General features: G+C 43.1%; 2 protein-coding genes across 1 annotated transcript; one reads left to right on the top strand and one right to left on the bottom strand.

Annotated features, from left to right (window-relative positions):
* Erich1 (glutamate-rich 1) overlaps window positions 1-22,722 on the top strand; it is a gene marked incomplete at its 5' end in the record, with an annotated part of 52,793,804 nt that overhangs the window by 47,938,083 nt on the left and 4,832,999 nt on the right.
* On the bottom strand, window positions 18,166-20,867 carry Defb34 (defensin beta 34). Its single transcript, NM_001447144.1, is given in 2 exon segments — window positions 18,166-18,416; window positions 20,783-20,867. Coding segments are annotated over 2 exon segments (240 nt in total). The 5' UTR covers window positions 20,832-20,867; the 3' UTR covers window positions 18,166-18,225.

A 22,722-nucleotide genomic window follows, 5' to 3' on the forward strand; every position in this document is an offset into this window, starting at 1 on the left:
CGTTTCCTTGTTTTGAGATTTAAAATTTCAATTTGCTAACAGAACCATGGACGCTGTGGGGAGGACATAGGACGGTGTCCATTAGGGCTGTGAGGAGCATGTAGAACACCCCCGAAAGAAAGAATTTCACACGGGGGAAGACAGAACAGACAGTAGAAGCCTCTTTGGAAAGGGAAGTCGACAGGGACTCCTTAGGATGGCAGTAAATGGGATGGTTCGCAGAACTAGACAAAAGTCGACGTGCTGAGCTTGTGGTCACACAGTGGAAATGGGGGTTTGAGATCTTCATTTTTCAAGCATGCAAGGAGTCACAGAATGTACCAGCTTTTCCAGTATCAGTTTGATCTGAAATGATTTTAGCCTTCCTATGACCCTGCTCAAATAACACAAAGGGACAGAATAAAACGTCTTATAAGAATTCTAAGGAATTAAAAACTCCTTTGAAGGACTAAAAACCTCACATCCTTGTAGATCTTAACAAGCCTATTGAAGCTGCCAATTCTAATGAAATTTTCACAGAATTTTAGACCTGAAAACTGAATTCAATTTCTCTCCCACTGTTTCTTCTTTTCTTTTCTTTTCCCCCATTTATTGAAGATAGTTTTCTTCCTCGTGTAATGTATCCTGACTATCATTTCCCTCTTTCTACTCCTCCCAGTTTCTCCCCACCTCCCCTCCATCCAGTCCACTCAATTTCTGTCTTCCATTATAGTACAAGCAGGAGAAGCTGCCCTGAGCAGCCTGCTCTCCCAGGGCATGTCCACCCTCCGGTCGCCTCTCCTCCACCTCCATCAGACCCCTTAGTCATATAGACAGGAGCATGTTGTCCTCTGAGGGGCTCCACCCGGCATCTGACTCAGACAGATGCAGACACCCACAGCCAAACAGTGGATGGAGCTTGGGGACTCTTATGGAAGAAGAGAAGGAAGGATTGTGGGCCCTAAAGGGGATGGGAACTCCACAGAAAGGCCAGCAGTCAACTAAACTGGACTCTTGGGACTCCCAGAGTCTGAGCCACCAAGCAAAACACATACATGAGCCAGACCTAGGCCTCCAGCACATATGCAGCAGGTGTGCAGCTTGGCCTTCATGTGGGTCCTGAACAACTGGAACGGGGCCTATCCCAGAAGCTGTTGCCTGTCTGTGGGATAGGTTGTTCTAGCTGGGCTGCCTTGTCTGGCCTCAGTGGGAAAGGAAGCACCTAGCCTCGCAGATACTTGAACTGCTAGGGTCAGCGGATGCTCAGGGGGCCCCACCAACTCAGAAGAGAAGGAGGGGAAGGATTGTGGGAAAGAGAGACTGGAAGGGGGCAGTGAGTGGGATGTAAAGTGAATAAGTAAAAATAAATAAATTTAAATTTAAAAAAACAAGCAGGGGGGCTGGAGAGATGGTTCAGTGGTTAAGAGCATTGACTGCTGTCCTGAGTTCAATTCCCAGCAACCACATAGTGGCTCACAACCATCTAACAGGATCCGGTGCCCTCCTCTGGTGTGTCTGAAGACAGTGACAGTGCACACACATACATAAAATAAATAAATCTTTTAAAAATTTAAGCAGGATTCTATGTACATGAAGGACCTGCCTCAGCCATTGGTTTACAAAGAGCAGACAGAGAGCAGTGAGGAAGTGGAGTGTTCATGAGTGTGAACCACACGCTGAAGACTGGAGCCAGCTACTTGCACACACACCAAGAGAGCTCAGGGACAAGGCAAGGTTAAATGGAAGAGGGGAATTCAGAGGACAGACAAAGCTAAGGGAGGCTGGGAAGAGGAAGGCGACAGAGGCCACTGGGATAACAGAACCCAAACACTAGCTAGATGCCTGGAATGAGTTCTGCTGCTTGGCAGGCAGTACAGCGGTGTGACTGAGGTTTACAAAACTCAACTGTGTGTTTTACGAAGAGCTAGAAGAGGAATGTTCTCAGATTCCCAATCTCTCGGAAAGTTAATGGTAAAAGGGAAAGAAGAACTAAGCACCCTAACTAGCACACAATACATTATATACCTGACTCAAAATAGTGCCCTGTACTGACAAAAATATATACAACTTGTATGCTTTTTTTTAATTTGTTTTTTATTTTTTATTCTTCTCTCATACTATACATCCCAGCTGCAACCTCCCTCCCTTCTCTCCTACCCTGCCTCATCCCTGAATATTCCCTCTCACCAAGACCCATTGCCTTCAGAAAAGAGCAGGCTTCTCCCTGATATCACCCCATGTCTGCTGATTTTTAAGGAGCATTGATTAGGGAGCCACAATAGCAAGGTCATAGTTGTAGTGGGAATGGTGCCGTTCCCCTTGTGGGCTTGGTTCCTTTGAAGGAATCTCTTGAAGCCCCTACCCAAAGACTATACATGGACTGACCCTGGACTCTGACCTCATAGGTAGCAATGCATATCCTAGTAAGAGCACCAGTGGAAGGGGAAGCCCTGGGTCCTGCTAAGACTGAACCCCCAGTGAACTAGACTGGTAGGGGGAGGGCGGCAATGGGGGGAGGGTTGGGAGGGGGACACCCATAAGGAAGGGGAGGGGGGAGGGGGATGTTTGCCCGGAAACCGGGAAAGGGAATAACACTTGAAATGTATATAAGAAATACTCAAGTTAATAAAAAAAATATATATTTAAAAAAAAAAGAAAAGGAAAAAAAAGAAAAAAAGAAAAAAAAAAAGAAAACTGTGCTGACCTTTGCCACTCTCAACAGTGAATGCTTTCCCTTAAACATGCTCATGAAGCAGCTCCACTCCCTCCCAGCACCTCAGTTTCTGGCTCTCTGTGTTTTTGGTTTTATTGTGTTGGGAAAACCCAGAGCCTCCCTTGTTTTATCCTAGAGAAATATGCCATGCAAATAAAACCCATGACGCCTTGTGGCTATGCTAGAACCCTACAAACAAAGCTGAAAGGTTAAAAAAAAATCCTATGTGGGGGCTGGAGAGATGGTTCAGAGGTTAAGAGCACTGCCTGCTCTTCCGGAGGTGCTGAGTTCAAGCACATGGTGGCTCACAACCATCTGTAATGAGGTCTGATACCCTCTTACGACAAGCAGATGTGCATGCAGATAGAGCACTCATATATATTAAATTAATAAAAAATAAACCTTTAAAAAGAAATGCCTGACAGACATCTTAAAAAAAAAACAAACAAACAAACAAATCCTATGTGAACACTGGCTTCCCTCATCTGAGACTCACCCAGGATAAACTCCTGAGCCCAAGCTAGGCTAATCCTCACATTCCTGTTTTCCAGGATGCAACAATGGGAGGAGTATTTGTGACATTTCTGTACTTTAACCCAATAACTGGCAAAGGCACTTGAGGGAGGAGAGGTTTATTATCATGGCTCACATATGAGCTGTTCTGTCCCACGAAGATGATGGCGGAGGAGGCTTGCTGCTGGGCCTTCTAGCATCTCAAAGGAGAAGGAGTGACCACTTCCTCCAGCACAGCTCTGCCTCCTAAAACATCTGCGACCAGGTAGAAAACAAATGTCTAAACACATGAGCACATGAGCCTGTGGGCACAGACACATTACGTCTGTCCCAGAAGGCAAGAAAGTCCGTGCTGGAAACCTTGCCTTCTCCATGCTGGCATTTCCCAGTGAAAGTCTGGGTAAAGAATCTGATCACCCACATTCCTTGCCAATCTTCAAGTTTTTCTTTCTCACCATTTCCTTGCTCCCACCCCCCAACTCCCTACCATACATAAATTTTAATCTGGAAAGCATACAGGCTCAATTTGCTTCCTCCTCTTCTTCTTCCTCTCCTCTTCTTCCTGCTCCCCTCCTCTTCCTCCTCCTCTCTTTCTCTTCCTTCTTTTTCTTGTATAATGTAATCATTGGGGTCAGTCTGCCCTTTTAGGGAATGACTTAAATTTTTAGCAAAATAAAATATAATAAAATAAAACAAAATCTATCATATAAAAGTTGGACAATCCAAGTCATCAGAAAAATAACACCAGGAAAAGGAACAAGAACTTGATGCCTCAGTGTAGGGGAATGTCAGGGCGGGGAGGTGGGAAGGGTTGGCGGGGGAACCTTCATAAAAGCAGAGGGAGGGAGAATGGGAAAGGGGGTTATGGACAAGAAACCAGGAAAATGGTTAATAAAATTTATTATAATAATTATAGTAATAGAAAGAATCAAAGACTCACTCACTCACAGATCAGGAATCCCATAAAAGAACTAAACTGGCCAGACCCGGTGAGAGAGAGACCCAACCGCCTGGTCAGGTGGGCACTCCTGAGGCTGCAGAGCGGAAGAGACCACCAACACTGCTCACCCCTGCCCACATCCCTGGCCCAAGAGGAAACTGTATAAGGCCTCTGGGCTCCCATGGGGGAGGGCCCAGGAGCGGCAGGACACCTGCCTGAGACACCGCCGGAACCTGAAAGAAACAGACCGGATAAACAGTTCTCTGCACCCAAATCCCGTGGGAGGGAGAGCTAAACCTTCAGAGAGGCAGACAAGCCTGGGAAAACAGAAGAGACTGCTCCCTGCACACACATCTCGGACGCCAGAGGAAAAAGCCAAAGATCATCTGGAACCCTGGTGCACTGAAGCTCCCGGAAGGGGCGGCACAGGTCTTCCTGGTTGCTGCCGCTGCAGAGAGCCCCTGGGCAGCACCCCACGAGCGAACTTGAGCCTCGGGACCACAGGTAAGACCAAATTTTCTGCTGCAAGAAAGCTGCCTGGTGAACTCAAGACACAGGCCCACAGGAACAGCTGAAGACCTGTAGAGAGGAAAAACTACACACCCGAAAGCAGAACACTCTGTCCACATAACTAACTGAAAGAGAGGAAAACAGGTCTACAGCACTCCTGACACACAGGCTTATAGGACAGTCTAGCCACTCTCAGAAATAGCAGAACAAAGTAACACTAGAGATAATCTGATGGCGAGAGGCAAGCGCAGGAACCCAAGCAACAGAAACCAAGACTACATGACATCATCGGAGCCCAATTCTCCCACCAAAACAAACATGGAATATCCAAACACACCAGAAAAGCAAGATCTAGTTTCAAAATCATATTTGATCATGATGCTGGAGGACTTCAAGAAAGACATGAACACACTTAGGGAAACACAGGAAAACATTAATAAACAAGTAGAAGCCTACAGAGAGGAATCGCAAAAATCCCTGAAAGAATTCCAGGAAAACACAATCAAACAGTTGAAGGAATTAAAAATGGAAATAGAAGCAATCAAGAAAGAACACATGGAAACAACCCTGGATATAGAAAACCAAAAGAAGAGACAAGGAGCTGTAGATACAAGCTTCACCAACAGAATACAAGAGATGGAAGAGAGAATCTCAGGAGCAGAAGATTCCATAGAAATCATTGACTCAACTGTCAAAGATAATGTAAAGCGGAAAAAGCTACTGGTCCAAAACATACAGGAAATCCAGGACTCAATGAGAAGATCAAACCTAAGGATAATAGGTATAGAAGAGAGTGAAGACTCCCAGCTCAAAGGACCAGTAAATATCTTCAACAAAATCATAGAAGAAAACTTCCCTAACCTAAAAAAAGAGATACCCATAGGCATACAAGAAGCCTACAGAACTCCAAATAGATTGGACCAGAAAAGAAACACCTCCCGTCACATAATTGTCAAAACACCAAACGCACAAAATAAAGAAAGAATATTAAAAGCAGTAAGGGAAAAAGGTCAAGTAACATATAAAGGGAGACCTATCAGAATCACACCAGACTTCTCGCCAGAAACTATGAAGGCCAGAAGATCCTGGACTGATGTCATACAGACCCTAAGAGAACACAAATGCCAGCCCAGGTTACTGTATCCAGCAAAACTCTCAATTAACATTGATGGAGAAACCAAGATATTCCATGACAAAACCAAATTTACACAATATCTTTCTACAAATCCAGCACTACAAAGGATAATAAATGGTAAAGCCCAACATAAGGAGGCAAGATATACCCTAGAAGAAGCAAGAAACTAATCGTCTTGGCAACAAAACAAAGAGAATGAAAGCACACAAACATAACCTCACATCCAAATATGAATATAAAGGGAAACAATAATCACTATTCCTTAATATCTCTCAATATCAATGGCCTCAACTCCCCAATAAAAAGACATAGATTAACAAACTGGATACGCAACGAGGACCCTGCATTCTGCTGCCTACAGGAAACACACCTCAGAGACAAAGACAGACACTACCTCAGAGTGAAAGGCTGGAAAACAACTTTCCAAGCAAATGGTCAGAAGAAGCAAGCTGGAGTAGCCATTCTAATATCAAATAAAATCAATTTCCAACTAAAAGTCATCAAAAAAGATAAGGAAGGACACTTCATATTCATCAAAGGAAAAATCCACCAAGATAAACTCTCAATCCTAAATATCTATGCCCCAAATACAAGGGCACCTACATACGTAAAAGAAACCTTACTAAAGCTCAAAACACACATTGCACCTCACACAATAATAGTGGGAGATTTCAACACCCCACTCTCATCAATGGACAGATCATGGAAACAGAAATTAAACAGTGATGTCGACAGACTAAGAGAAGTCATGAGCCAAATGGACTTAACGGATATTTATAGAACATTCTATCCTAAAGCAAAAGGATATACCTTCTTCTCACCTCTTCATGGTACTTTCTCCAAAATTGACCATATAATTGGTCAAAAAACGGGCCTCAACAGGTACAGGAAGATAGAAATAATCCCATGCGTGCTATCGGACCACCACGGCCTAAAACTGGTCTTCAATAACAGTAAGGGAAGAATGCCCACATATACGTGGAAATTGAACAATGCTCTACTCAATGATAACCTGGTCAAGGAAGAAATAAAGAAAGAAATTAAAAACTTTTTAGAATTTAATGAAAATGAAGATACAACATACTCAAACTTATGGGACACAATGAAAGCTGTGCTAAGAGGAAAACTCATAGCACTGAGTGCCTGCAGAAAGAAACAGGAAAGAGCATATGTCAGCAGCTTGACAGCACACCTAAAAGCTCTAGAACAAAAAGAAGCAAATACACCCAGGAGGAGTAGAAGGCAGGAAATAATCAAACTCAGAGCTGAAATCAACCAAGTAGAAACAAAAAGGACCATAGAAAGAATCAACAGAACCAAAAGTTGGTTCTTTGAGAAAATCAACAAGATAGATAAACCCTTAGCCAGACTAACGAGAGGACACAGAGAGTGCGTCCAAATTAACAAAATCAGAAATGAAAAGGGAGACATAACTACAGATTCAGAGGAAATTCAAAAAATCATCAGATCTTACTATAAAAACCTATATTCAACAAAATTTGAAAATCTTCAGGAAATGGACAATTTCCTAGACAGATACCAGGTACCGAAGTTAAATCAGGAACAGATAAACCAGTTAAACAACCCCATAACTCCTAAGGAAATAGAAGCAGTCATTAAAGGTCTCCCAACCAAAAAGAGCCCAGGTCCAGACGGGTTTAGTGCAGAATTCTACCAAACCTTCATAGAAGACCTCATACCAATATTATCCAAACTATTCCACAAAATTGAAACAGATGGAGCACTACCGAATACCTTCTACGAAGCCACAATTACTCTTATACCTAAACCACACAAAGACACAACAAAGAAAGAGAACTTCAGACCAATTTCCCTTATGAATATCGACGCAAAAATACTCAACAAAATTCTGGCAAACCGAATCCAAGAGCACATCAAAACAATCATCCACCATGACCAAGTAGGCTTCATCCCAGGCATGCAGGGATGGTTTAATATACGGAAAACCATCAACGTGATCCATTATATAAACAAACTGAAAGAACAAAACCACATGATCATTTCATTAGATGCTGAGAAAGCATTTGACAAAATTCAACACCCCTTCATGATAAAAGTCCTGGAAAGAATAGGAATTCAAGGCCCATACCTAAACATAGCAAAAGCCATATACAGCAAACCAGTTGCTAACATTAAACTAAATGGAGAGAAACTTGAAGCAATCCCACTAAAATCAGGGACTAGACAAGGCTGCCCACTCTCTCCCTACTTATTCAATATGGTTCTTGAAGTTCTAGCCAGAGCAATCAGACAACAAAAGGAGATCAAAGGGATACAGATCGGAAAAGAAGAGGTCAAAATATCACTATTTGCAGATGACATGATAGTATATTTAAGTGATCCCAAAAGTTCCACCAGAGAACTACTAAAGCTGATAAACAACTTCAGCAAAGTGGCTGGGTATAAAATTAACTCAAATAAATCAGTAGCCTTCCTCTACACAAAAGAGAAACAAGCCGAGAAAGAAATTAGGGAAACGACACCCTTCATAATAGACCCAAATAATATAAAGTACCTCGGTGTGACTTTAACCAAGCAAGTAAAAGATCTGTACAATAAGAACTTCAAGACACTGAGGAAAGAAATTGAAGAAGACCTCAGAAGATGGAAAGATCTCCCATGCTCATGGATTGGCAGGATTAATATAGTAAAAATGGCCATTTTACCAAAAGCAATCTACAGATTCAATGCAATCCCCATCAAAATACCAATCCAATTCTTCAAAGAGTTAGACAGAACAATTTGCAAATTCATCTGGAATAACAAAAAACCCAGGATAGCTAAAGCTATCCTCAACAATAAAAGGACTTCAGGGGGAATCACTATCCCTGAACTCAAGCAGTATTACAGAGCAATAGTGATAAAAACTGCATGGTATTGGTACAGAGACAGACAGATAGACCAATGGAATAGAATTGAAGACCCAGAAATGAACCCACACACCTATGGTCACTTGATTTTTGACAAAGGAGCCAAAACCATCCAATGGAAAAAAGATAGCATTTTCAGCAAATGGTGCTGGTTCAACTGGAGAGCAACATGTAGAAGAATGCAGATCGATCCATGCTTATCACCCTGTACAAAGCTTAAGTCCAAGTGGATCAAGGACCTCCACATCAAACCAGACACACTCAAACTAATAGAAGAAAAACTAGGGAAACATCTGGAACACATGGGCACTGGAAAAAATTTCCTGAACAAAACACCAATGGCTTATGCTCTAAGATCAAGAATCGACAAATGGGATCTCATAAAACTGCAAAGCTTCTGTAAGGCAAAGGACACTGTGGTTAGGACAAAACGGCAACCAACAGATTGGGAAAAGATCTTTACCAATCCTACAACAGATAGAGGCCTTATATCCAAAATATACAAAGAACTCAAGAAGTTAGACCGCAGGGAAACAAATAACCCTATTAAAAAATGGGGTTCAGAGCTAAACAAAGAATTCACAGCTGAGGAATGCCGAATGGCTGAGAAACACCTAAAGAAATGTTCAACATCTTTAGTCATAAGGGAAATGTAAATCAAAACAACCCTGAGATTTCACCTCACACCAGTGCGATTGGCTAAGATCAAAAACTCAGGTGACAGCAGATGCTGGCGAGGATGTGGAGAAAGAGGAACACTCCTCCATTGTTGGTGGGATTGCAGACTGGTAAAACCATTCTGGAAATCAGTCTGGAGGTTCCTCAGAAAATTGGACATTCAACTGCCTGAGGATCCAGCTATACCTCTCTTGGGCATATACCCAAAAGATGCCTCAACATATAAAAGAGACACGTGCTCCACTATGTTCATCGCAGCCTTATTTATAATAGCCAGAAAATGGAAAGAACCCAGATGCCCTTCAACAGAGGAATGGATACAGAAAATGTGGTACATCTACACAATGGAATATTACTCAGCTATCAAAAACGAGTTTATGAAATTCGTAGGCAAATGGTTGGAACTGGAAAATATCATCCTGAGTGAGCTAACCCAATCACAGAAAGACATACATGGTATGCACTCATTGATAAGTGGCTATTAGCCCAAATGCTTGAATTACCCTAGATCCCTAGAACAAAGGAAACTCAAGACGGATGATCAAAATGTGAATGCTTCACTCCTTCTTTAAATGAGGAAAAAGAATACCCTTGGCAGGGAAGGGAGAGGCAAAGATTAAAACAGAGACTGAAGGAACACCCATTCAGAGCCTGCCCCACATGTGGCCCATACATATACAGCCACCCAATTAGACAAGATGGATGAAGCAAAGAAGTGCAGACCGACAGGAGCCGGATGTAGATCGCTCCTGAGAGACACAGCCAGAATACAGCAAATACAGAGGCGAATGCCAGCAGCAAACCACTGAACTGAGAATAGGTCCTCTATTGAAGGAATCAGAGAAAGAACTGGAAGAGCTTGAAGGGGCTCGAGACCCCAAAAGTACAACAATGCCAAGCAAGCAGAGCTTCCAGGGACTAAGCCACTACCTAAAGACTATACATGGACTGACCCTGGACTCTGACCCCATAGGTAGCAATGAATATCCTAGTAAGAGCACCAGTGGAAGGGGAAGCCCTGGGTCCTGCTAAGACTGAACCCCCAGTGAACTAGTCTATGGGTGGAGGGCGGCAATGGGGGGAGAGTTGGGAGGGGAACACCCATAAGGAAGCGGAGGGGGGAGGGGGATGTTTGCCCGGAAACCGGGAAAGGGAATAACACTTGAAATGTATATAAGAAATACTCAAGTTAATAAAATATATATATATATATAAAGTGAAGTTCTAATTGTTGAACCTGCTAAAAAAAAAAAAAGAACTAAACTGAAAGATATAATATATATTATGCACAGGGCCCAGTGCAAAGCAGTGCAGTTGGAGATGACACTGACCAAGAAACTCTGTGGCCTCAAAGAGGGAAAAAGAAGGTTCAAATGATGGTGGACACAGAACAGACTAGACAAGGAACATGAGCTTTAGAACACTGGGCTATATACGTTATCTACTCAAAAGTGAGAATGGTGTTCAGAGAAGGGAGGTGAGCGGCTTTCAGGTATTCAGCACCGGTTAAGCCAAAACCTCGTTGTGGTTCGTAAGCTAACAATGCACTGCATATGTAGTATATAGAACATGAACGGTAAACAAATCCAAAGCTATAAACCCTTGCTAGGGCCAACCCAGTTCACCAGGTCTGACACCATGCACCAGGGTGAACACCTGTACAGTGATGCTAAGCCCTGAGGGGATGTGAGGGCCACATTTTCTTAGCACAGGCTCCCAGTGTTACCCGGCACTCTGGTCAAAGACTGGCTTTGACATCCAGGGTAAACTGAGACAGGATATAGAGTTGGCGACTGACTGGGGCCACTGAAATCCTCCCTGGTTTGGCTGGGGTCCTTAGAGTGGGCAACTGATCACTAAGTCTTTTCTCTGAGAGTAAAAATAACCTAGATCCCCTGGGGCTGGTTGGTACTCGCCGAAACCAGAGAAGAGACACTGAACTCTTTGAACTTTTGGGAACTGGCAAGGGAAAAAGTCAAAAGAGAGGAAAGACTCATGCACACACACACACACACACACACACACACACACACACACAGTGAACTGATGAAGCAAGACAAGCGGCAATAAATACACAAAAATGCATACATTCATGCATACATACATACATAAACACACATTCACACATTGGGTGGATGAAGCAAAGCTCCAACCAACCCTACATATGTGCATACATCATATATACATATATACATATATACACATATACATATATACATATACATACATATATACATACACATCATATGTGCATATATACATATACATATATACATATACACATATACACATACACATATACACATATGCACGTATGCACATATACACATACACATATACACATATGCACGTATGCACATATACACATATACACATATACACATATACATATATACATATATACATATTAGGCAAATGGAGCAAACTCCAACAAGCAGACTCCAACAACTTTAGTTTTTTCTCCCACAGTTTATATATCCCAGCAAAATCTTTTAAGCAGTATAAAAATTATAGTGTGACTACATTCCATTATTTTAGTGAATGGTTATCAAAAAACAGTGTTTCCCTTTACATAAAAATAATTATATAGTACAGGTAAAGAAAACAAATCATTTGCAAGAATCCATATTCGTAACTAAGTAACTTGTTATAGATTAACAAGGTATGGGCAAGCAAAGTAATTTTCTCAGCCAGTTTCTCTCACTTGCAGGCTGCAATTTGCAACTACAAAGAAAGTGTCCATTATTTTATTATCTATCTTTAAAAGCAATCCCATAAAACTTAAAAGAATCTCAAATCTAAACTTTTATATTTAAAAAATCCAGTCCTTTTTACTTTAAATCCTCAGAATAAACATCTACACATCAGCAAATTTTACTAAAACCATATCAGGAAGCTGAGTGCAAAAGAGGGTATGAGAAATCAACCATCACTTGACGAAAGCCCAGCTTTAGGGAAAGGGGCATGGCAGTTAGTGCCGGTCAAGCTGCTGTGGTTCTTGTCCCTTGACCTCAAAAAGTAACTAATAAGAATGTGCCTTTCTGAACTTCATATCGCTCCCTAGGATTTTCCACATCAAGCCCATTAACTAAAACATCTTCACCTAGCTTCACTAACATTTTTTTCCAAATATTTTTAAGTGGTGCTGGTCATCAATAATTACTAGAGTGCCAGGGAAGCCCCGTAGACTTTTCACACCATTCTTAGATCGAGAGGTTATAAAGACAACAAACAGAACAAAACATTGCAACAGCCTTAAGGCCTCAGGACTCCTAGTCCTCAGGCACTGCCTCTCCTCCAAGGAATACCCGTCTTGTTGTGCTAACCAGTGGTCTGCGTTCCATGAGTTTCTAAGGCTGTTTGTTGTTCCTTCTGCATGGCCCTTGACACACTCTTCTTCCTCAGAGCCTGAGAAAGCCGCTGGGTGACAAGGGAGGAAAGACCGTATGGAGTTGACAGTGCTGGTTTGTTCTTGGCTCAGCTGGGTTTGTTGAGTAACTCTGTATTGATGTTTCTGTTGCTGGGACACAGCACCATGACACAGGGACCTTAAGGAGGAAAGCTCTCCTTGTTTACTATTGCAGAGGGATGAGTCCATGATAGACAGCGGGGAGCAGAGCGTCAAGGGGAAGGCAAGGAAGCAGGCAGGAAGCCAAGAGATCATTCCTTGGCCCCAAACACAAACAGAAGGAGCAAGCTAGAAGAAAGGCCAGGCTATGACCTCTCAAAGCCAGCTTCCACATGTACTTCCTCCAGCAAGGATACTCTCCCTGGAGCTCTTTAAACAACTCCAACTGGGAACCAAGTGTCCAAATGCCTGAGTGGATTCAAACCACTGACTCCAAGAGGGTCATTCCATTCGGTGTACTAGAGAGGATCCGGGCAGCTTTTCTACAGCAGGAATTGGCAATGCTTCCAGGTCCACACAGTAGCACAGGAGCCAGAGATTGCTAGCATCTGACTCTAACGTCAGGATCTCCTCAGTGGGTCCAACCAGGGCCTACCATTTTTGTTATCAACAAATAGTTCTTTTATCCAATCAACACAATGTGTTTCTCTGTATTTTGACAAGAAAGAACAGAGAGGGTCAAACTTAGGGTACAGAGAAAAGCTGCTCGGAAGGAGGCACATGGCAAAGAGCACCTCATTTCCACAGGTCAACTACACCTGAACCTACTCTTCAGTGCAGAACAGATAATGAGTCTCATCTCCCAAAGGCCTGAGAACAATTAACACCTAAACAAGGTCCTAGAGGTTGCCAATGGTGGAGACGAATCAAGAGCAACACCTAGAAGGGTTTCTTGAGCCTGCAGATGACGTCCAGCACCCCTGACCCCCTGTTTTGTTTGGTTCCTTTTGCTTTCATCCTAAATCTAAGGTTCAGTACAGGAGGTAGGAAGGTGGACTATGGTCCGCAGAGTTCCGTAAGTTATTCAGTGATGACAATGAGGTGTGCTGCTGTTGAAGTGGCTTGCTTAACCTCTCAGGATGTGTTTTCTTCAGGTGTTCCCCCAAATTCCATCACCTTCAGCTGTGTGTATTTGTAGCCCAGAGGCCCTTCTTATCTGGAGGAAGTAAGAGACATAGCTGAGAAGAGCAGAGACCAACAGTGCTGGGGTTGGTAGAGAAAAGAGAAGCAGGAGAAGGGTCTCCCCCAGCATGGTGGAGAGAAGGATTTATGGACAGTGTCTTCAGGTGGGAGCACACACCAAGACACAGGGTAAAGGAATATTTACAGGAGGACTTTAGAGTTATGACCTAAGAGTGTAGGGTAGGGAGTGTTACCCATAGGAAGCCCATACCACTTATACATTTCTTCACCTAAAACAAAAGCCAGACAAGATGATCACTAAGACATTAACGATCCCTAAGACGCTGACGATCCCTGAGATGCATTTGCAATCCAATATCCTGTGACTCAGGAAAGGAACTTTCCATTCTTCTTCCCTCAGCTGACATCTAAGGGCTCCACACCATGTTACTGAGGAGGAGCTTGTAGAGGAGAGTGGGCAGGTAAATGGGGTTAACACCACCATTCTGTAGAAACCATTCTCTGAATCAAAAATAAAGAAGTAAACAAAGAATCCTGTCAAAGAACAGAGGTGTAGCGAGTGAAGGTCATGAATGCCAGCAGAAGTTGACAGTGCATTTTAGGAACAGAGTAAGAATACCAATTGCTGACACTAAGCCTAGGCTTGGGGTTGACCCAGGTGACCATGGTGTGGGGACCAAGAGTGTTCACAAGTGAGGACTCTTTGAAATAGTCTTTGCCTTTCCTGAGAACAGAGGCCCAGGGATTTGACTCCCACCCCTGTCCACAGGAAAGACGAAAAACACTTAGATGCCTGTGTTTGCCCTCGGGCGTCGTTCCTGATAATTTTACCTTTAGAAAAATTAATGGAGTATTTCAGAGAAAGTATAAATGCCTGGCCTTGAACAAACTCTCCTCACCCCGGATCACAGAGCAGACAGCAGCACTTTGCTCATGCACCTTAGCTGGAGGGAGCGTGTGCACGTCCTCGGAGCAACTGTTTATAACCACTCCCCCTATGCAGTAACAGGGCAGATCACCAAATCACCTGGTTGGAGACTGCAAAGAGTAAGAACCAGACAGGAAATAGAACTGATCTCTAAGCTACCTTTAAGGTAGGATAGAGAATAAGAGGGAGAGAGAACAACACTGACCTTTGGCTTAAATCCATGCTACAAGTTCATACTTTTGAATAGGTTGGGGAGATGGGACCAGGTCAAGAAGGCCTTGGGATTGCAGAGGAGAGACCCCAGAGAAAGGTGGGCACACATCAGCAGGTGTGCTGCAGCCCTGCTTCCGAACTGTGCTTGGGTGCCAACTGGGAGCTGTCCACGTGTCAGCGAATTTCCTTCAGCAAATGTGTGTCAGGAAGCTGCCTGGTGTGCTTTTCACAGTAGACACGTGGGAGTCGTTAGGAAGCACGACAATGAACGGTCTTGAAATCCTGTAGGTAATGGAATCTGCTGGGCTGTGGAAGGGAACGAGCCCTGGAAACACAGTACGCTGGGTCAGGCTTTAGCAGGCAGGGGTACTGTGTCTTATCCCCTGCCATTGTGGAAGGGACTGTTGGGTTAGAGGAAAAGTGTTGTTTTTAAGAATATGTTCAATAAAATGCCAGTGACTTTAGTGTGTGTGTGTGTGTGTGTGTGTGTGTGTGTGCTAATCTAAGTTTCTGTAGATTTCTTGCTATTTCTTTTTAGTTGTATTTCAGTTGATAAGGCACAGAATATTGTTCTGAGTTTTTGCATTTGTGGCAACTTGTTTCATGTTCTAAACAGAATCTCTTTTGACAAAGTTTGGGCTTTGACAAAGTTGGGCTGCTGACAGGAGTTGCTCTGAAGTTGCCAGATGGGACAGTCTGTACATGACTTGATCCACGGCACGATTTAACCTTGCAGTTTCTATTTTAATTTTCTTGCCTGGATGGTTCGTCTGTTGGTGAAAGTTCAGCGTCGAAATCACCCACTGGTACTGTGTGGGACCTGTCTGTCCTTTAAACTCACAGTGCTCATCTTATGATAGTGGGTGAATTAAAGGTCCATGCATTTATGTACAGTCATTAAACATCTTCAAGATTGTGTATAACTAGATTGCTCCTATTATTAATGTATAGTGAGTTTCCTTATGCCTTCTAATTTTGTGTCAAATCTTCTCTGTAAAATTTGCCCTTTAGATAGCAAACTGTCTCATATTTCTTTCTAATCCAATCAGTCTTTTAACATGGGAGCCAGCCCTGCTTACACACAGGGTTACATTTGATATGGTTTTACCAAGTTATCCATATTAGACATCTGCTGGGTTATTATCACCCTGTCTGATTTTTTCCTGTCTCAAATCTTAATCTGTTCTTTCATGAGAGGTGTTTTGTTTCTGGTTTTTGTTTTTTGTTTGTTTTTTTTTCTGACCTCTTGTGATTGTTTTTCTCATTCCTGCCTGGGTACAGATTCCATGTAACTGTCTCCTGAAGTGCCGGCTTGGTGACCATGAATTGCTTTGAGACATGTGTATCATGGGAGGTCTTCACATCTCCCTTGACTTTTACAGTAGGGCATGGCAGTCTTTGGGGGGCAGCTCTGGTGTTTCAGGGCTCGAATGAGGTCATTTCCCATTCTCTCAGCACTTTCTGTTCCTTCCGTATTCCTTCTCTTGTCTGCCTTTGCAAGAGTCCAGCACCTCTCTCTCACAACGGTCAGTATTCTCTTATCTATTCCTAGAATTAACTACAATGTGATGTGGATAGGTGTGTTTCTGACCGTAATTACCTGAGTCCTAAAAGTTTCATATGCTTATATGTCATTTCTTTCCCTAAATTTAGGAGATCACCTTCTATAATTTTATTGACTAAATTTTCTGGGCTTTTAGCCAGTAGCTGGCCTCTCTCCTCTCTACCACAGATTCATGTGTCTATCCCTTAACAATTTTCCGTGGGTATTGAATGTGTTGCAGTCATGACTTTTCTGTTATGTAAATATAACTATTCTTCAGCCTTGCCTGGATCCCTGGTGTCCTTTAATTCTTTGGCTAGTCTACTGGGGTAAAGGCTATCTCACTCTAGTCTTCCCCACTGTTCTACATAAGACTGCATGTGGGCTGCAAGCTGAGCCAGTGTGGGCTGATTGCTATGCCAGAACTATCCAGTGTGGGCTGATTGCTGGGCCAGTGTGGACTGAGGCGGAAGCTTCATATCTTCCCACATGGACCACTGCTGGCCCCAGAGAGCACCGCAGGCTGGGCTCACCTCAGAGTGAACCAATGCCCAAGCCTTGTGGTTTCATCTCCTCCACACCACATGTGGACTGGTTGGAGAAGGGGGCTGGTGCTCCCCTGTCTCTGCGTATCCTCTCTGTTTCTACATGCTTCTCGGCTGTTGTATCACCTGGGTTTCTCTCTAACACAAGCATTTAACAAAATACACACATGTGAGTGTAATGTATTGTCCCCTTCATCGCCTCCCGATCTTGCACACTTCTTCCCAAAACTTCACCTTCCTGTTTTCATGTCCTACCCTTTGTGGACATGTGTGCAGGTAGCCGTAGCTGTGTATTTGTAATGTTATTGCTATGTCTTGAGAGAAGACGGCACTTCTCAAACCTGCCCATCCTCCATCTCTTACATCCTTTCCTTTTCTGTGACTTTTCCTGGGACTGACAGTGAGTGGTACTGAGGTTCCTGCTTACGGATAAGTCAATTACTCTCAGCAATTTGACCACTCATGAGGCTCTGAAGTAACCACTGTACACAAATGATTCTCTGACCACAGTTGAGAACAGCACTGATATACCACATAAGCATAAATAGTTAGATGCAGTTTGGTAGCACATCCATTTAGCATGGCCTAGGGAGAAAGTTCCTCCCTAGGTTTGACAACTTTCCCTAGTCTTAGGCTTGTACCTAGGTTTCCAGTGCTAGATATTTATTCCTTCCCATGGCATGGGCCTGGAATCCAATCGGAGGGCAGTTCCTTTCCAAACAACCATGCTGCTGTGCCAGTGGGAGCCTCTTTCCTGAAGACTGCTTTTCTTTTTAAGATGCATTTTTATGAGTACGAGCGAGCTGTCTAATGCTCATTTCTCCATTATCAAATTCCTTTCTTCTTCCCTTTGGTGGAAGCCAGTTGGTCAAAACGAAGCTATGCTAGTACCCTTGTTTTAGGAGAAATAAATACCTTGGAACTTTGGGATGCTTGCCTCCCAAATCCATAGGGAAAGAGTACAAAGTGACCATCCAGTTTAGATAGCTACTCTTGGCCTTCTGAAAGAAGCAGTTGACAAGATAAAGAAAGCAGCCATTTATTTTCATTGCAGCATCTGCTTCCAGCAGAAAGACAAAACTAGCTCATCCCCGAGTCCTGTTGTAGCCCGAGTCTTCATCCAACTCGTCGCCCTTGTCCCGCCCACACGGCTGGACTGTCACACAGCACTTCAGGTTCTTCTGGCAGAGAGCAATGAGTTCTTCATTCTTCAGACAAGATTCTGTGCATCTCCCATTAATCCTGCTGCACTTCTCATCGAAGAATGCATTCTTGGCTTCACAAAAGAAGAAGCCCCGCCCAGGTTAATTCTATGTCAAATGTGGCTAATCACTGTCTGTGATGGTTGTCTACCATCAGCAACAACCACTTTAAAGCTGTGTCTTAGTTCCTTTAGACTCAGGTAGACGAATCGCTTAGAGAAACATTTTCTGTGGGATAACCCCATCTTTTGTCACACAAGGTGAAAGAGCACGAAGAATTAGCTAACACCTGAGCAGTTTTGATTAGGACTTTATAAGACAAGTATAAATATATTAGAAAGAAGATTATCAACTCAACTCATGAACATGTTCACACCCTGGAACTTCCCTTACACACTTTCAAAGATGGCTACTCGGGAAGAGAGCAAGAGCTAAGTCTGTGGAGACAGCACAAGACTGGTATTAAAAGTGGAATTGTGTACAATGGACAAAAGCTTAATGGAGAAGACAGAAAGTAGAGGCCTGGAGTAAATCTAATTCCCAGTGACAACCCAGGAAGGTTGAAGACAAAGAAAATCTTTGTCCTTGGGTTTCTAATGGGCCATCACGGATACCCAAGTACAGAAAGATATCTGACTTCTCCATCACGCTCCACCAAAATTCCACTGTAAGAGTCAGACACTTTAGGGAAGGGGGCGTAGTTGAGGCCAACTCCCTGTGCCTTTAATTTGTCATTTTGCAGGAAACTGCAGTTCTTGCATTAGCCCTCACGAGAGCAGTCTGCTACCTTATGTTAAAGACACACAATCCATATTACCAGGATCAAAATCTCAAGAGTCGATGACTTGAAGAACATGCCATGGAGGTACGGAAAGTACATGGATTCTGTCTGACATGAATACAAAGTCTGCTAACTCAAATGTTTGCAAATCTTAAATCCCAGGGGGTGACTACTCTCGCATTCCAGCCATTATCCACTGTCTGGATATCGATTCACAAGTATAAGTACCCCATGGTTTCAAAGCCCTTTAAACCCTGTCTTTCTCTACAGTGTTCAATATTTTCTCTGCTCTCCTAACATATTAAGGCTGTGTCAGACTAAAGGTTCAAGACCTTACTCTGCCTTGAGAACTTTTTAGCATATCCAATTCACAATGATAAACCAGCAGCTTTTGGACCAAAAGAACATCTTTGCCTGTCGCTTTCTAACGAGTCCAGATGGAGTCTCTGCATGTGTGGTGCATTTGGAACGGCGGATAATTTTATACTGGATAATCTTACATTGCGTTAACTATGTAGTCCTACTGAGCATTCCTAATATCTCTCTGCAGCCTTGAATGTTCACATTTATGCCAGCAAATGCATGCCGTATCATTGATCTACTGAAGGCCTACATCTCTGTATCCCGATGCAGCATCCACTCAGAGAGATTTGCCACAACACAGATCAGGGCTGCACACAACTAATGTGAAATTAGCCCATGTGGGCTGGCTACAGCACTAGTACCTGGAATAAAGTTAGATTCACTTGGACTCCCATGAGCCCCTTTCTTCAGCTCCACGGAACTTGCTAAGGTCGAGTCTTGCCTCTTAATCTTGGAGAGGATGCAGCTGCAGCTTTTGAAACTTTCCAGAAGAGTGAGAAAGAGCAGAGCGCTCTGATGTGGAGAGGATGCCCCATACAGGTCACACCGCGCAGCACGGAGTGCCAATGCTGACTGACCTGTATGTCCCTGAAAAGAAGCTACACCCGACCAAGTCCCAGTCTCCATGTGCATAGAATGTACATATGGTATATACTTCATACATGTGTATGAAGTTTCAAGCCAAAAAGAAAAACGACTCTGAATATCTCTATATTAAAAGCACAACAGGATTTTCCTCCAAGGCACTGGCTTTGGAGAAGTAAATGTGTTCATCATCACAACTCTACAACACAGACCCATCGTTAGACAAGCAATTAGGAAATGGCTGCCTCCAGTGTGTGCTTTGCCTGTGCCAGGATGGATATGGGAATGGAAGTCCACCTCTTTCCTCTTCCACCTCCTCTTCTGTCTCTTTGTTGTCTGTTTTATTCTACACTTAAAACATATTTTCTAAAAATCTGTGGATTTCTTCACTTTAATTCTTCCCTTAACTTTGTCCATTATTTTGATAATAAGCTTAAAGCCAGACATCAAACACATCATTCCTGATGCTGCCCTTTAACTTCTCCAAACCTGTGACAACATCATTATTAGAAAAGGCAATGTATCAATACATGATTCATTGATAAGTCATAGGGAAGTTACCTTCTGTAACAACTGTTCTCTTTCAAATCCAACAGACAAAAGGTATCCTAAATCCTAGGGTTGATCACTCCTGGGCATTGGCAGGACAGACCCTGTGTCTGGGCCATCACCACAGATCACCCTCCATATAAAGATTTCCATTTTCTTTACCTGGGTCAAGAAAGAAGAAAACAGCAAAGAGAAATAAGAATGTCTTCATGACCTGAAGGGCTGTGAGGGTCAGCACGGTGTCCATGGTAAAGGGCACCAACACCCACCCACCTTTATACGCTTCTCCAGAGCAAAAAGGGCCTTGATCAGTGAACCCATCAGAACAAGTGACCCCACGACCTGCTAGAGGGAGCCCACCCACCTCAGTGAGTGTTGCTCAACCTACAGGGTGTTGCTGTTTTTTCTGGTTCTGGAAAGTTCCCAAGAAGGAAAACAGGCATGAGCATAAAGCAGAGGTGGACAGAGAAGGATGGACTGGGTGTAAGTTTTGTGCTAGAAGAATCTGGAGTCCAGTCCTTTGCATTATTAATTCCAACTGTGTTCCTTCTCTAGTGGCTTCAGATCACAGATATAGGAGTGAAAGTATACAATAGCCCATGTTCCGGTGAAGAACTGGTGCCCTGTGGTCAGGTGGTCTCTGAACTGCAGAGTCAGATTTGTGGGCTGTGCACAATGGGAACAGGAGCTAACCTAAGCGTGTACCCCATCATTTGTTTTTAAATTCTGGACTTGCTGCATGCAGCCCATTTCAAGTGTTACTTAAATCATCTTAATCTTGGAGGCTTGTTTTGTTTTGCTTATGCTTTCATTTGTTTTGGTTTTTTTTTTCAGAATTTCACACACTATATTTTTTTAAAGTTCTGTTTATTTTATTTATAGGAGTACACTGTAATTGTCTTCAGATCCCCAAAGAGGGCATTGGATCCCACTACAGTGGTTTCAAACTACTATGTGTTTTCTGGGAATTGAACTCAGGACCTCTAGAAGAGAGCAGTTGGTGCTCTTAACCGCTGAACCATCTCTCTACCCCCTCACACAGTTTATGTTGGTCACATTCTTTCCCCTCCCATAATTCCTCCCAGGTCCTCCCCACTACCTACCCAAGTTCATGTCGTTTGATTTGGGTTGGTCAACTACCCTGAGCATAAGGCCTGTCCCAGATGGGAGTTGATAAACCCAATATTACTCCCGTGATAGAAACTTATTTCCCTATCCCAGCAGCTATCGATTACAAATAAGTAGCTTCTTGTCTAGGCGTGAACTCTGTGCCTACTTCCCCTTTGCTATTTGTCTAGCTTATATTGTGCAGGTCTTGTACACACTGCCAGGCTCTATGAATCCAGGTGTTCACCACCCTTGTAGTATCTGGAGGAGTCCCCTTATGGTTGTCTGCTACTCCTGTGACACTCTTTCCAGCTCCTTTTCCACATAGATCCCTGGGCTTTGAGTGGAGGAGTGTAATAAAGATATCCCACTGAGGGCTGTGAGCTCCACAGTCTCTCACAATCTACACATCGCTCAGTGGTGGATCTCTGTGTTAACTACCCCATAATGCAAGAGGAAGCTTCTCTGGTGAAGGTTAATGGATGCTCTGATCTGTGATATAGGATTTGTCATTAGGAGTCACATTGCTACGCTACTTAGCAGAGTAGTTGTTCAAAGTTTTATAGAAATATAAATGTAATGATGATGATGATGATGATATCATAATCAGACATTCTTCAAAATACTTCTTTGTTATATACAATGTTTCCAGATGCCCAATGAGACTGATATAATTATTATAACCCAATTTATGGATAAAGAGGCTGAGATTTCAAATATTGTTAACCTATCTAAGATGGTCTACATGGTAGGTGTCTGTTTAGCTATAAAATCTACATTTTTTATGTGTGTGTGAGACAGGAAGGCACAGAGAATTGAATGTAGACTTTGTGTATGCCAGGGAAACACATTGCTACTGAGAAACACCCTGGTCCCCTTTTAACTTATTTTAGATAACAGTAACATCAAGTTGCACAGGCTGGCTTTGAACTCACTAAACTCACTGTGTAGCTTGTGGTGCTTCTGCCTCAGTCCCTGGAGTAGTTGGCTTACAA

Source organism: Rattus norvegicus, chromosome 16 (assembly GCF_021556685.1).
Source record: "Rattus norvegicus strain SHRSP/BbbUtx chromosome 16, alternate assembly SHRSP_T2T, whole genome shotgun sequence".
Lineage (NCBI taxonomy): Eukaryota > Metazoa > Chordata > Mammalia > Rodentia > Muridae > Rattus > Rattus norvegicus.